Source organism: Daucus carota, chromosome 6 (genome assembly GCF_001625215.2).
Source record: "Daucus carota subsp. sativus chromosome 6, DH1 v3.0, whole genome shotgun sequence".
NCBI classification, from domain to species: Eukaryota; Viridiplantae; Streptophyta; class Magnoliopsida; order Apiales; family Apiaceae; genus Daucus; species Daucus carota.
Genome location: NC_030386.2, coordinates 23,656,744 through 23,671,259, shown reverse-complemented (window position 1 = coordinate 23,671,259; position 14,516 = coordinate 23,656,744). Strand labels below are relative to the sequence as shown.

The 14,516-nt window shown below is 36.2% G+C and overlaps 3 protein-coding genes across 4 annotated transcripts; 2 read left to right on the top strand and 1 right to left on the bottom strand.

The window, feature by feature from the left end:
* Positions 1 to 7,773: 7,773 nt before the first annotated feature.
* Positions 7,774 to 9,670, top strand: LOC108225594 (UDP-glycosyltransferase 83A1-like). The gene is made up of 2 exons (XM_017400499.2): positions 7,774 to 8,442; positions 8,584 to 9,670. The coding sequence occupies exons 1-2, from the start codon at positions 7,953 to 7,955 to the stop codon at positions 9,477 to 9,479; spliced, it is 1,386 nt and encodes a 461-aa protein (XP_017255988.1). The 5' UTR covers positions 7,774 to 7,952; the 3' UTR covers positions 9,480 to 9,670.
* A 1,405-nt stretch (positions 9,671 to 11,075) lies between these two features.
* LOC108226108 (uncharacterized) lies at positions 11,076 to 12,351 on the top strand. 2 transcript variants are annotated; one of them, XM_064079588.1, is made up of 3 exons: positions 11,076 to 11,192; positions 11,309 to 11,387; positions 11,469 to 12,350. In XM_064079588.1, exons 1-3 carry the CDS (start codon positions 11,169 to 11,171, stop codon positions 12,140 to 12,142), a joined length of 777 nt encoding a protein of 258 aa, XP_063935658.1. In that variant the 5' UTR covers positions 11,076 to 11,168; the 3' UTR covers positions 12,143 to 12,350. The 2 variants fall into 2 exon arrangements, with proteins under 2 accessions (XP_063935658.1, XP_063935659.1); XM_064079589.1 differs by having other exon boundaries at positions 11,106 to 11,192; positions 11,312 to 11,387; positions 11,469 to 12,351.
* Positions 12,352 to 12,514: 163 nt separating this feature from the next.
* On the bottom strand, positions 12,515 to 14,223 carry LOC108227004 (UDP-glycosyltransferase 83A1-like). The gene is made up of 2 exons (XM_017401998.2): positions 13,566 to 14,223; positions 12,515 to 13,458 (listed from the first exon to the last, which is right to left on the bottom strand). The coding sequence occupies exons 1-2, from the start codon at positions 14,056 to 14,058 to the stop codon at positions 12,578 to 12,580; spliced, it is 1,374 nt and encodes a 457-aa protein (XP_017257487.1). The 5' UTR covers positions 14,059 to 14,223; the 3' UTR covers positions 12,515 to 12,577.
* Positions 14,224 to 14,516: the final 293 nt, after the last annotated feature.

Below are 14,516 nucleotides of genomic sequence, written 5' to 3'. Positions count from 1 at the left end.
TATATTTGAAACTGGCGGTGTGAAATAGAGGACTGTTTGGTTGCCAATAAATGATTACCTTTGCCTTGTTTGAAAGTTAGAAGTTTGGGGTAAAATTAGAGGTTTGGGGTGATTCAGAGGTTTGACCACTACAATCCGCTAATATAAATTGTTTGGTAGTTAGCGGATTATAACAGAGGTTTGGACCCAAAAAGCTAATTTTGAAAAAGCTACTTTGAGCAGCTTTTTGGTTAAAGATTTTGGTTTATTTCAGAAAAAACTACTCCCTCCGTTTTGAAATATAGGTCGTTTGACTTTTTTGCCGTTTTGAAATATAGGTCGTTTGACTTTTTTGCACGTAATTTTAAGTGTTTTGACCGCATACTTAAAATCATTATTTTTGAATTTTTTTTGTTTTGAATAATAATATCAATCATATATTTTTATTTAAAAAAAGAAAATTTCAAAAATAATAATTTTTAGTATGCGGTCAAAAGAACTTAAAAATACGTGAAAATAATCAAACGACTTATATTTCAAAACAGAAAGAGTAATCAATTAGCTATTTACCAACAGTTTTACGAGAAACAGCTAATTCAATATGCTAGTCAAAACATCTATTTCAATTCGCTAATCAAAATATCTAATTCAATCCGATAATAGCAAATTTTCAAACAGGGTCTTTGGTTGATATGAACATGACTTCAACGTGCAGTGTTACAGTAATACAGTGTATGTGTGCATTTGTATTTACCTCCTTCAACTTTCCTCCTCTTATTTATACATGTTTGAAGTTTTGTAATTTTTAGATTAAAATTAGAAATATATCTTGTAAATTAAATATATCAACTTATATTATATATCAACTTACATTCATAAATTTCCCGTTGTTATAACAATTATTTGAGCTCAAAAGTATTGTATATTAAAAATAATTTAGTTTACTATAAATTCTTAATTGTCATAAATAATTAATATAATATTTGATAATATTGGATAATATAAAATAAGCAAGAATTGAATTTATACGCAACATTTTCTGGCGGAATATAAATTCTATTTCAAAAAAATACTATGTTGTGCTTAAAAAGATTAGCACAATTTCGAGTTTTTACCGGATTGTTAAATATAATATAAAATACATGACTCTTACAAGGTTAGTATATTTTAATAATGTTAACTTTAACAATATATCTTATATTTATTCTATATATTATTAATATATGTACAAAAAGAATGGTAAAAAGGATGAATGAGTAGGAGATAATGAATTTTTATTAATGAAAATAAGTTAAGAGATACGCGGAGACTTCTAGAATAAGAGAGAAGAGACTTTTAAATTTAGAAAGAGTCTCTAATATTTTTCTTTATTTTTTTTAACTAGTTGAGAAGCCGCGCGTTGCGGCGGCCTATAAAAATTATATTGATGATTTAATATTAATATTTGTAGAATAAAATAATTTTGTGGATGTTTATAAAAAATATATTAATGTTTCAAAATTAATATTTGTAGGATAAAATAAATTTTATATTATAAAAATCTAGATGTAATATCAATACTAATATATAAAATTGTCAAATTGGACTATAATTCATGGTGAAAAAATGAAAATAAATTTATACACGTAATTAACAATTTAAATTATGACGAATTTTAATTTTATTTTTAATTTAAAGTATGACAAATTTTAATTTTATTTGTGTTTTTCCTGAATACAAAGTTCAACAACAAACATGTCCGAAAAACAAACCAAATATTATAAAATAATGACCAACAATCATATATTACTAACAGTTAATTTATTGATATCATCTATCAATATCATGTCATGTCAAGACTATATTCTTTCCTGTGTCTAGATTTGTCGACTCCAACACAGAGTTCTATAACTACTTTTACTTTCAACAACCTTTATTTTCTTTAATACTGTATAAACAGCCTTCACTTATCGTTGCAGAAGAACGGCATCACCGAGTTAGAAATCGAGCAAGAGAACTACTAACACCTTCACTTATCGTTGCAGAAGAACGGCACCATCGAGTTAGCATTCGAGCAAGAGAACTATTATGAGAGAGAGATAGGGTTGTGGTATTGAGTAGGGCTGAGCAAAAAACTGAAAAAGAACCGAAACCGGTAAAAAACGATTAAAACTAATTCGGAAAAAATTGAAACCGAAAAATTAAAAACCGAACCGATATCATGGGTTCGGTTCCGGTTATTGGTTAAAACCGAATCGAAAAAAACCGAACCGAATAATTATTTAAATAATTAAATAAATATATTTATATATACAATTTATATGAATTTTAAAATAAATATTAAGAACCACAAGTAAATGAGAGGGCTGGGACATAATTCTATGATGAGTTGCAATTTGTTTGAATTTATAAATCTAACTCAAGTCTTCGCTTCGTACGAATTATGAAGATACCATGTGATGATATATTCATCCAATTAGGGCTGAGCAAAAAACCGAATTAAAACCGAAACCGACCGAAACCGAAGAAAACCGGGAAAAACCGATCCGAACAAAACCGAACCGAAACCGAAACCGAAAATTTTAAAACCGATCCGAACTTAATGGTTGGGTTCCGGTTATACGTCTCAACCGAACCGATAAAACCGAACCGAACCGGTTATTAAAATATAATTCAAATAATAAATATTTTATATATAATTTATATATATATAACAACTGAGATTTGTTATATCCAATTTATTTACTCCACATCTGCATTAGTTTATACTTCCAGGCCCCTGCTTACTGAAATATTAACCTGACATTATGATACTTTTTATTAGATAGTCCATCACTGGTTTTGGACCTTTTTATTTTTATATCTATGATCTAGGATGGGGAGGCAAGCAATACACAATCCTTTGTGATTTTGGCAGAAGTGAAATATTTAGCTAAATGTGGAAACTTAAATCATCTTTTTATGAAATTCTAACTTGATTCTCTCATCTGCAAGCCTGAAACATAAAATGCATTCCTCCTATTATTTGTGTTAAATTACGATGTAAATTTATATATTTTTGTATTACAATTATCAGCCTATTTTGTATTTATTTTGTCGTTTATATATTTGTCGGTTTTGTAACCGAAACCGAACCGTTTACAACCGAACCGAGGTTTTTCAAACCGAAACCGAAACCGAATCCGAACCGGCGGTTGCGGTTTTCGATTTTAAAAACCGGAGATATATGGTTGCGATTCCGGTTTTATCTAAAAACCGGACCGAACCGACCCATGCTCTCCCCTACATCCAATATCCCCCATCATCTTTTAAATTTACTTTGGCTCCTGGTGTTTCTGATCTCAGCAAGAGTTTCAGTTTTACACAAAATGAAGTGATCATGTACAGCTTTCTTCTTCATGTCCACTAACCGATCAAGACTCAGACGTGTTTTGAAATCTTTTTTAATAAATAAGTTGATTATTACGTATATATTACGCGTATTAATTAGTCTTCTTCGTATATTATTTTTAATTTATAACTTTGTCGGTTTTATAATCGAAACCGAACTGATTAAAACCGAATCAGAGTTTTTAAAACCGAATCCTAACCGGCGGTTACAGTTTTGGATTTTAAAAACCGAGGATATATGGTTGCGGTTTCGGTTTTATCTTGGAACCGAGCCGAACTGGGCCTCCTCTAGCTTTCCCCCAATATTGAGAGAGAGAGAGGAGGTTGTGTTTAGATGATTCAAAATCCTACAATTTATAGGGGTATTTATAGGTGCAGAGAAACTTGTGTGCTACTCTTTCCCATAATTAAATAATCTGAAACAAAATCAGATTAAAATTTTCAAACTACTATATTCCATAAATAATATGAAACAAAATCAGATTCTGAAACTTGCTTCTAATATACCCGAAACTAAAAATGGTAGTTCTAATTTCTGATATTTTTTCATCCAAAAATTCCAAAAAATTAGAAAAATAGAACGGAGCGATGTGAGAGACGCCACCTACACGCCCCTCGCTTCTCCTTTATATAAGTATATTGATATTGATTTACTAGCTCATAGCGAGCCTATTTTTCTACTTAAGATACTTCTAAATAGATTTCCAAATAGGTTTTCAAGTCAAAATATAAAAGTATGCCCATAAATAGAATTTAAGATGTTCTTGATAACTCTTAATATGTCGAGGAGTTTCTTCACTCTCCTCTGTTTTAAAGAGTCACTGTACAACTTTTAATTTATTTTTGATAAAAAACAATTCATCGCACCAACTCATCAAGTATTTTTCTCACTCATATTAATTACGGTTTTTCTAGTGTGTGCCCATGGGCACATGCTAAGCACCAATTTTCATGAAAATAGCTTGATTTGATTGGTGGAATTGGTGTGAATGCAGGGGGTCATCATCATTTAATATTCATCCATCAATCAAAAGTTAGTATTTCTATGGGAGTGAGTGACTATTGTGTGCCCATGGGCACACCATAGAAAATTCGTATTAATATAACGAGTTCATATTAGCAAAGCCTGCCCTTGATATTTTTGTGGGCATGCAATTTGCTTCTAATTTTCATGCCTGCGTTTGCTACATTTTAAATTATGAAAAATTAGCAACAAAAAAAAAAGCTAGCACTTGACCGGAAGTTACCCCCTCCGTCTTAATTTACAAGTCCGAAAAAATTTTGTCCCATAAATTACAAGTTTCTCTCTTCTTTCGACATGAATTTATCTCTATATTTATTGTGATTTTTTTAAAAACTTAATCTCAATATTTATTATAATTTTTTTGAAACTCAACTCTCTTGATAGAGTATTGATTACTTCAGGAGTAACTCGTATGTGTTGGCCATTCTCGACATGCTTCGATGTTAGATATCTTCTACTACATGATTTAATGGGGTTTCGGCCCCAAATAACAAAATTTGGGGTGTTAATGCCCCAAATATCAAAATACCCGATAAATGGCCTTCACTAACCATTAGTGACGCACATGGTGTAGCGTTTTGGTTAAAAAAACAAAAACGCTACATCGTGTAGCGTTTTAATTTTTTTTTCTTTTGAAGGTTGAAGACGCTACTCAGAGGAGCGTGTAGGCTCATGGTGTTAAACAAGTAAACGCTAATGACACTAGCGTCTTGACACATATAACCATTTCAAACGCCACTTACATTGGCGTCTTGTTTTTTTTAATTAAATATAAAACAAAAACGCAAGTACAGTTAACGTTTTCAATTTTTATTTTGTTAAATTACCATTAATTCACTTTGTTCCATTGGTTCCTCGGCTTTAACCCTCCATCCTAAATCCTAACTGTCAGTCAATTTAATATAAAGTATATATATTAATCATTCTGCAACCCAAACCTAAACCCTAAATGTTAACGATTGTAAATTAATTTATTACACCGACGTCTCGGCTTCAGGGCCTTCGGCCCTTCAGCCTCGCATAATTAGGGTTTAGGCTCGAGGGAGTAGGGCCTACCGGCCCTACACCCTCAATCCTAAACCCTAACCGTCGGCCAATTTAATACACAGTATGAATTAATCATTCTGCAAGCCAAACCTAAACCCAAAATGTTAACGGTTGTAAATTTATTTATTCCGCCGGCGTCTCGGCTTCAGGGCCTTCGGCCCTTCAGCCTCGCTTAATTAGGGTTTAGGCTCGAGGGAGTAGGGCCTACCGGCCCTACACCCTCAATCCTAAACCCTAACCGTCGGTCAATTTAATAAACAGTACGAATTAATCATTCTAAAACCTAAACATAAACCCTAATTATCGGTCAATTTAATTTTAAATATAAATAAATTATTCTAAAATCTAATATTAATCCTAAAATATTAACAACCGTTAATTTACCTTCCAATTATTATTTTATCTAGGGTGATCAAAATTATTTTTAGAAAAGCAAAAAGAAACAAAAGTAGCTAGTCTTGGGCTTGGGCCTAAAAAATGTAAAACGCTACTTCGTGTAGCGTTTACATCTTTTACAAAATTATAAAACGTTACACGAAGTAGCGTCTTATTACAAATTAAAAACGCTACTTCACATACGTCTTTACTTGTTATTCAGAGCCAACTTTTTAAAAATGGTTATTTTGGGCATTAGCTTGGTTAATCTGGTTATTAGGGCCTTTTTTCGATTTAATGACTTTGTTCAATGTCATTCAGGCAGCACACTACCTTCAGGACAAAAGTTTAATGGATTTACAAGTCGAACATTATCAAATCGGGTCAAGACGAAACATGGGGGGGTCATGCAAAAGTTTAACAGAAACGATGCATATATCCAATTTTAACAAGAACTTGCTCTGTGGCGGCCATTGATAGCATATTGAGACAGCATGGAAAATAAACTTTTATACATGGTGGATGTGCCAATTTCTTCACGGGTCAAAAAAAACATCTGTCCTTGTTTAAGAATGAGAATTCAATATTTGGCCAGTGCCTTGGCAACTTATAAGCAATATTAGACACGACCCGAACCTGACCTGAACTCGAAATCCGATTTACTGAGAGAAAACCCGAAAGTGACCCGAAAATCATCCGTTTGACACGAAATGGACCCGACATGACCCGAAATTAGAATTTCGTTTCTAATAACTTCAATTTTCAGTTTTATTCAATTTTAAGTGATTTTAGCTTAACCCGAAATCGACCCGATTGCTAACACGAACACGAACCGTTACCCGAAACTGCCACCCCAGGGAGTCAGTGACCTTAGAAGCTGTTGGAGGCAACCAGGCGGCACATTATTCGTTGGTTATCTGAGCTAAGCTCTGATGATGTAGAGAACCTTCTTTGGATCCTCTAGGAAATTGACAACAGAACAGACATTGGTGACAATAACGTCGATATCCAGAGTCTTGCAGTTGAGATCCTCTCTCACGTGCTCTCACAGTCAGGTTTTTCGTATACTCTCTACGTGCAGCTCTGGCCCTTGTTAAACTTTTGTCTACTCTCTCTACTGTCATCAGTATTGCAGGGTAAGATCACATTGATGCGACTAGCTTTTGTGTTCCACGGATGTAATGCAGTTATCCTTCATAACATCACATTGATACTGAGACTTGACATTAATATGGTCAAGTGTTAGTATGCTCGTTTGTCTCTCAAAAGAGAAGGCTGAAACAAGCTGTACTTTCTCATTGTCTGTCTCTATTTCAGATTAATTTTATAAATCAAACAAGTGCTAAGAAAGTTTACTGAATGGTAAAGTATTCTAATAATACTTCACCGGTTGATAATAAATCCATATACAAAAGTTCAGATAATTTTATTGTGTATATATCATAACTCTGCTTAGTCAGTGACTTCAACCTACCTTGTAGATTCTCCATATCAAAGCAACCTGATATATCTACAACTTGGCGCCCAAGAGTAGAAATGCTGCAATGGAGTAATGGACCCATTTTTCTTGAGCAGCACTTAACACTTTCTATCACTTGTGCTCCAGCCTCCAAGAGCATTTGTTACTTGGGCGTGGACCTCCTAAAAGGAAGCTTCTGAGTGCTGCCCACTCTTAAATAATTAAGCCTAATTAATATAGGGTGTTTCTAGTATATGTTCATGAGCACACATTAACAACCTTTTATTCAGGAGACATATTTTTATTGGTGGATGTTTTTTGCGCATACAGGGACATCATTGTTTATGAGATTGGAGCCAATAAAAATGCTCCACCAAATCAAAAAATGGTTGTTAGCGTGTGCGGACGAGAAAATTCCATTAATATATGTATGCACAGAACTTGTCATGATCTAGCAGACCATTTTGACTAGTGTATTATGTACAATAAACTAATTGTTTACAAGTTACATCCAGTAGAGAAAGATCAGCTCTTTGCATTGAATACCCTTCCTTTGACTTCTTGCCAATTGCAGCCTACAATTATAGATACTTGGGGACCAAACAAAATGTCTATTTCATCCCAAGGGTAGTAGTCCTATATATGATAATCAAGAACAAGGGAGGAGAAGCAGAAAGCAATACGAACAACGTCTGAGATATGGACACCCTTGTACATGTTTTGGTTATACCAGTTCCAGCACAAGGTCATGTAATTCCAATGATGGAGCTTGCCAAGAAACTTGCTCGCCATGGTTTCAAAGTCACATTTGTAAACACTGACTTCATTCATACTGTAGTCATGAATGCATCGACAAAAAATGAAGAGGAAGATGATGATGATGGGATACGCCAGGTCTCAATTCCGGATGGACTTGAACTTGGCGACACCAGGACTAATTTTGGACGATTAAGTGAAGCGATGCAGAGAGTGATGCCTCAAAAGCTGGAGGAGCTTATTGAAAAGATGAATGCTGATGGTATGAAGATCAAATGTGTTTTTGCTGATAATTGTATGACTTGGGCTTTAGGAGTCGCGAAGAAGATGGGAATCAAGGGGGTCGCCTTCTGTCCTGCACCAGCTACATCCCTGGCCTTATTTTCTACTATTCCAAAGCTGATAAGTGATGGAATCATAAACAGCAATGATGGTTAGCTCTCATCTTCTTGATGTTTTGTTGCAATTGTGTATTGTAATGTGATGACACTTTTTTGCACTTGCTTCTGATCATATTATCTTTAAATACTCTGTTAAACTGATCTCCAATGAAATTGACTATGTAACGATGCAGGAAGCATATTGAGACAACAAGAAGTTCATTTGTCACCAAAAATGCCAGCCATAAGTACTGAAACATTTCCATGGGTTTGCTTTACTGATATGGACTTGAGAAGAAGTGCTTTTCAGCATTTTGTCACCAGTACTGAAGACTTGAGATATGCAGACAAAATAATATCCAATTCATCAGTAGAGCTCGAGCCTGAGACATTTTCTTCGTTTCCAAACATGTTGCCAGTTGGTCCACTTTTGGCAACCAACACGCGAGGAAATCAAGGAGGCAATTTTTGGCCAGAAGACTTGGCCTGCTTGTCATGGCTTGATCAGCAACCAGTCAGCTCGGTCATTTATGCTGCATTTGGAAGCTCCTCAAGTCATGATCAGAAACAAGTTCTAGAAATTGCTTTAGGACTTGAACTAACAGGCAAGCCATTTCTTTGGGTTGTGCGTCCAGATACTGATAAGGAAGCAACTGAAGGATTAGCTTCTTTTGAAGAGCGAACAGTGTCTCGTGGCCGGATGGTGAGTTGGGCACCCCAGGAGAAAGTTCTACGACACCCATCCGTGGCTTGTTTTGTGACTCATTGTGGTTGGAATTCTACCCTGCAAGGTGTGAGCAATGGAGTGCCTTTAATCTGCTTCCCTTACTCTGCTGATCAGTTTCTCAACAAGCGCTTCATTTGTGATTCTTGGAAGGTTGGATTGGGGCTCGAAAAAGATGAAAGCACAGGTCTAGTCAGGAAACATGAAATACTGACAAAGGTGAATCAATTACTCGGTGACAAGATTTACAAGTCAAGAGCTATGGATATGAAAGAGAAGCTCCTGCATAGTGTCCGTGAAGGTAGCTCTTACAGGAACTGGAGCAATATCGTTGAATGGATTAATGAAGAGCAAGTGATTGCCTGAAAATTAAGCTATGAAATGTGAAGATGACACTGGCAAAATAAGCTTGAAACAATTTACAAGTCAACTTTTTATATACACTGCAGTGAGTTCCAACAGTGCTGAATGCACAACATTATGCATTTGCTTTTTTATTTATCGTATCAGAAATACATGTTTTCTTAATTTCATCTTATGTATTTGTTTTTTGTTTAGCTTGCGTTTTCCCTGTTCAATAGAATACTGCTCATTGAGGCCGGCATATGGCCATACAAGTTAATGTAAACGACGTAAGATGCTTGAAGGCTCTGATGCCTTTAGCAGTCCTATCCATGATCGTCGGCCTCTAAATATGCATTATCAAGTAGAACGCTTCAGGCTCTGGAAAGATCTCCAGTACAATACTATAAACAATGTAAGAGAAACGCAAAATTAGCCTGTAAGATAACTAATAACAGATGCAGCGACTACAGCCTACAAAGCGAGCCCTGGCCCCTGATAGCGAAACCTGATTGATCTCCACCATGCAAATTAAGCCAACCTGTGAACCCCAGCTAATTGATAAATTAAAAAAGGCACCAGTTGAAGAGAAAAAAATAGAATGAATGTTCACAAGAAATACTGAAATAGCTATAGTGGAAGAATGAACATTTCTTTAGTTGCACCTTGTACATATTCCTCATTCGCATTGATCATACATAAAAAGCTGCCCCCTATCAGCTACTATTATTCATTTTGTCAAACTTCATAAAAGACTTGAAATGCATCGTCCATTTCACTTTTCCAAAACTAATGACTCCAATTAGTCTGATCATTCCACCTGTAAGGTTCTAATTCTTTCATTTATAGACACTAGTTTATGACCTACTGGTGGTGTAATTAACACTCATTGTAAAGCAAAGGAAATTAGTAAACAAGGAGCCTAATCACAAGATTAAAGATAGATTCCCTCCTCCAATAAGCTAGCTCTGTGTAAATATCTGCAATTTTATATTGCTGGAAACAAGTACAACTTTGTTGTGACCTGTTGTATTTGCATATTGAGGTTGAATGTTCGAGTCTTACTGCAAACCATTGTCGCGGTTTTTGTTCTAATGAAAGGCTCTTCATGAAAGAACTATTCACCGAAGAAACTAAGAACTGTAGTTTTATATCAGTGAATAAGGTTTATCATCAGTGAATGCTAACAGAATGCTAAAACGCGCGATTTTATTCATCACAAAACTAGTTCCCTGGTTCTGCCATTGTTGTTACTTAGAACGGCTAAATAATTGACTCTGTCGCAGAAATCACAATCACAGTACCAAGTAAAATACACATCTGAGCTACGCAGAATGTTGCAGGAAATACATAACAGGTACCTTGTCGCACTAGTCATTCGAATAAAGTACTTGGCAAATTATTTAAATAAAGTAGCGATTTGCATCTTTCTTGCTTTATTGATTACTCTTAAGCTGTCCTTGACGGCTTTCAATGGCCAAGAACTTAAAGTAAATCAGGCACATAATTATAATTGTAATACATTAGAGGAAAAGCCATATAAAATTTCCTGGCCAAGCAATTGACTAACATATGATTGGATGCCAATGAATATTTTTCGGGTGTATAAATACTACGTAAAAATGTTCCAATCTGTAAGAAACAAACAGAGCTTTTTTGCCCTCTTAAAAGCTCTCGCTTGAAGCTCTTCTACTGGTTAAGAGCCTCCGTTGCATGGCAAAGGAAGGAGATATAAAGGTGGAAAAGCATGATTCATTTTCTCTCTCAATCTTGCTTTGCTTTTGCAATCAATTTTGCATAGTATAGTTTTCATACTTAGTCGTTTGAAATCAAATTGTGTGCGTTTGTTCCAGAAGGTGGAGCTAAACGTTTCAGTTCACTGCTGCGACGGTTGCAAGAAGAAAGTTAAGAAGATTCTACGAAAGACAGAAGGTATGGAGTACTGAGACCACGTTCGCTAGATATTTTGTTCTTGCCCTCATGATATCCTGCTAATTTTTCAACTCGCGATAGGGGTTCTCAATGTTGAAATTGACACTGTGGAGCCGAAGGTGACAGTGCTAGGAAATGTGGAACCGCAAAAATTAATCAAGAAGTTATTGAAAGTTGGAAAACAAGCGGAAATCTGGAGCTACAACGATCAAAATGCAACAAAAGAGAACAAGGAGAGTCGTATGCCTCCATCAAAGAAGAGTGACACGGAATTCTCTGCCCCTGGTGGTGAGCAAATGAATCACGCGGAGACACAAAGAGCCACAAGCCCTGACAAACACACAGAGAGTGCAGTCAGCAAGGAAGGAGCAGGCAATAAGGGATTGGATCATAAAGACATCAACCATGGTGCCGCGGGAATGTTAAGAACTGTAAATCCACTACTCCATCAGCCAGAAGCAAGCGGTGTTCTCATACATCCTAGCATCGCAACTCATGATGGTGCACGCAGAGTTATAAGTCCAGATACATTGACACAACAGTATTACTACATGGTGGAACCGCCTCGCGGTCCAGTTATCATGCCTTACTATGCAGTATATCCTTACAACGCAGCTCCAGTTTATACTCGCGGCCCAGAACTCCAGAATTATGGACAGATAATGATGGAGCCACCAGTGCAGGCACCAGCATCAACAACGGTACTCGGAGATTATTTCAATGATGAGAATACAGTTGGATGCCAGATTATGTAAGATGATTTAATGACCAGGACATAACTAATTATACATCAATATCTAATTTGTAAGAGAGTAATTGTGCTTTACTCCCACTAAATTAATCACTATGCTACTTGACATCTACATTGATCCCCTCTCCCTAGCCCTTTTTTCTTCTGTAACAAGAAATGATATAGTAGAAAATATATGTTGCTAAAAATATGTTCATGATGACACTTTTCCTTTCCCCTTGCTGTGGTACAATATATCGATTCTGAAATATAAATTGTGTTATAAATGCAGATAATTATACAAATGGAAGATTTTGGTATACGAAACAGAACAACAATTGACAAGATTGTATGATAAGCACCTTGGAATCCGATGAAATTTATTAAGAAGGAGAAAGAAGAAAAATATGTTAAAATTAAAATAAGTCTCAAGTTTTATTTGACAGTTTCACCTTCCCTGTCAATTTTTGATCCATTCAACGATATGGTTCCAGTTCTTGCGTGAGCTACCTTCATTGACGCTTTTCACAAGCTTCTCTTTCATATGCATAGCCCTTGATTTATAACTAGTGTTACTAAGTACCTGATTAATTTTGTTGAGTATTTCATCTTTCCTGACTATGCCAGTACTTTCATCTTTCTCAAGTCCCAATCCAACCCTCCAAGCCTCACAAATGAAGCGCTCGTTGAGAAACTGATCAGCAAAGTAGGGCCAGCACAGGAAAGGTACTCCGTTGCTTATACCTTCCATCGTAGAATTCCATCCACAATGGCTCATGAAACAGGCCACAGACGGATGGCGTAGAACTTTCTCCTGGGGTGCCCAACTGACCACTCTGCCACGGCGCTCCAATTGCTCTTTACAAAAGGCAAATTCTTCATTTCCTTTCTGATACATACTTGGACGCAGAACCCAAAGGAAAGGCCTGCCTGTTAGTTCAAGTCCTAAAGCAATTTCTTCCACTTGTTTTTTATCATGAATTGTGGAGCTTCCAAATGCAACATAAATGACAGAGCAGGCCGGTTGTTGATCAAGCCATGGCAAGCAGGCCATGTCTTCAGGCCAAAAATTGCCTCCCTGATTTCCCTGCCTGTTGCTTGCCGACAGTGGACCTACTGGCAACAAGTCTGGAAACGATGCAAACGTATCAGGCTCCAGCTCATCAGACGAATTGGATATTACTAAGTCCGCGTTTTTCAAGTCTTCAGTTATGGTAACAAAATATTTGAAAGCACTTTCTCTCAATGCCATATCAGTAAAGCATACCCATGGAAACGTTGCAGTACTCATGGATTGCATTGTGGGTGACAAATGAGCCTGTTGTTGCCTTATTATGCTTCCTGCATATTACGTAAAATTGAGATCAGTTGAAGCTCTATCCACGACATAATAATACAGAAATAAAACAACAAGTCGTGACATAACAATCCATATGATGAGAGCTCACCGTCATTTCTGTCTATAATTCCATCATTTATCAGCTTCGGAATAGTAGAAAACAAGGCCAGGGTTGTAACTGGTGAAGAACAGAACGCGACTCCCTTGATTCCCATCTTCTTTGCTACTCCCAAAGCCCAGCTCATACAATTATCAGCAAAAACACATTTGATCTTCATATCATCATTGTTCATCTTATCAATGAGCTCCGCTAGCTTTTGAGGCATCACTCTCCGTATCGCTTCAGTTAATCGTCCAAAATCAGTCCTGGTGTAACCAAGTTCAAGTCCATCTGGAATTGAGACCTGGCGAATCCCATCCTCATCATTTCCATAATACTCATTTTTCGTCGATGAATTAGTGAGTAAAGTTTGGATGAAGTCGGTGTTTACAAACGTAACTTTGAAACCATGGCGAGCAAGTTTCTTGGCAAGCTCCATCATTGGAATGACATGGCCTTGTGCTGGGAGTGGTACAGCCAATACATGTCCAAGGGTGTCCATATCTCAGACTTTGTTTTAGTATTGCTAACTAGAGCCTTAATATCATATATATACAGGGGTACTCTTGAACACCTTCACAAGTAGGGGTGACAATTTCGGGTAACGGGCCGTGTTCATTTTAAGAATTCGATCGATTTCGGGTCCATACGACCGTACCCAAGTTTCCAATATATGTAGGCACATATGCATGGGAGGTTTGAGTGGTAGTCAAGACTCGAGAATAAAATATTACAGTACTTGGACGCCAAGTAGTAGACATTTTAATATTTCAGGTCTTGCAAAAATTCTCCTCGTTTCTAACTATATAAAATTGCAAGCATCGAAGATCGACATAGTGGTGGAGCCGTGGAAAGGGCGATATTTTTTTCTATCTTGTGATTAGGCTCCTTGTTTACTAATTTTCTTTGCTTTATTTGAGTACTAGTTACACCACTGGTTGCTCCTAATCTAAAGAGTAC

Excerpts from the sequence above, each read along its gene's own strand:
- LOC108226108 (XM_064079588.1), top strand. The coding sequence starts at position 11,169 with ATGGCAAAGGAAGGAGATATAAAG. Across the intron at positions 11,193-11,308 it reads CAAAGGAAGGAGATATAAAG|AAGGTGGAGCTAAACGTTTC; the intron begins GTGGAAAAGCAT and ends CGTTTGTTCCAG. Across the intron at positions 11,388-11,468 it reads GATTCTACGAAAGACAGAAG|GGGTTCTCAATGTTGAAATT; the intron begins GTATGGAGTACT and ends AACTCGCGATAG.
- LOC108225594 (XM_017400499.2), top strand. The coding sequence starts at position 7,953 with ATGGACACCCTTGTACATGTTTTGGTTATACCAGTTCCAGCACAAGGT. Across the intron at positions 8,443-8,583 it reads AATCATAAACAGCAATGATG|GAAGCATATTGAGACAACAA; the intron begins GTTAGCTCTCAT and ends GTAACGATGCAG.
- LOC108227004 (XM_017401998.2), bottom strand. The coding sequence starts at position 14,058 with ATGGACACCCTTGGACATGTATTGGCTGTACCACTCCCAGCACAAGGC. Across the intron at positions 13,459-13,565 it reads AATTATAGACAGAAATGACG|GAAGCATAATAAGGCAACAA; the intron begins GTGAGCTCTCAT and ends CGTAATATGCAG.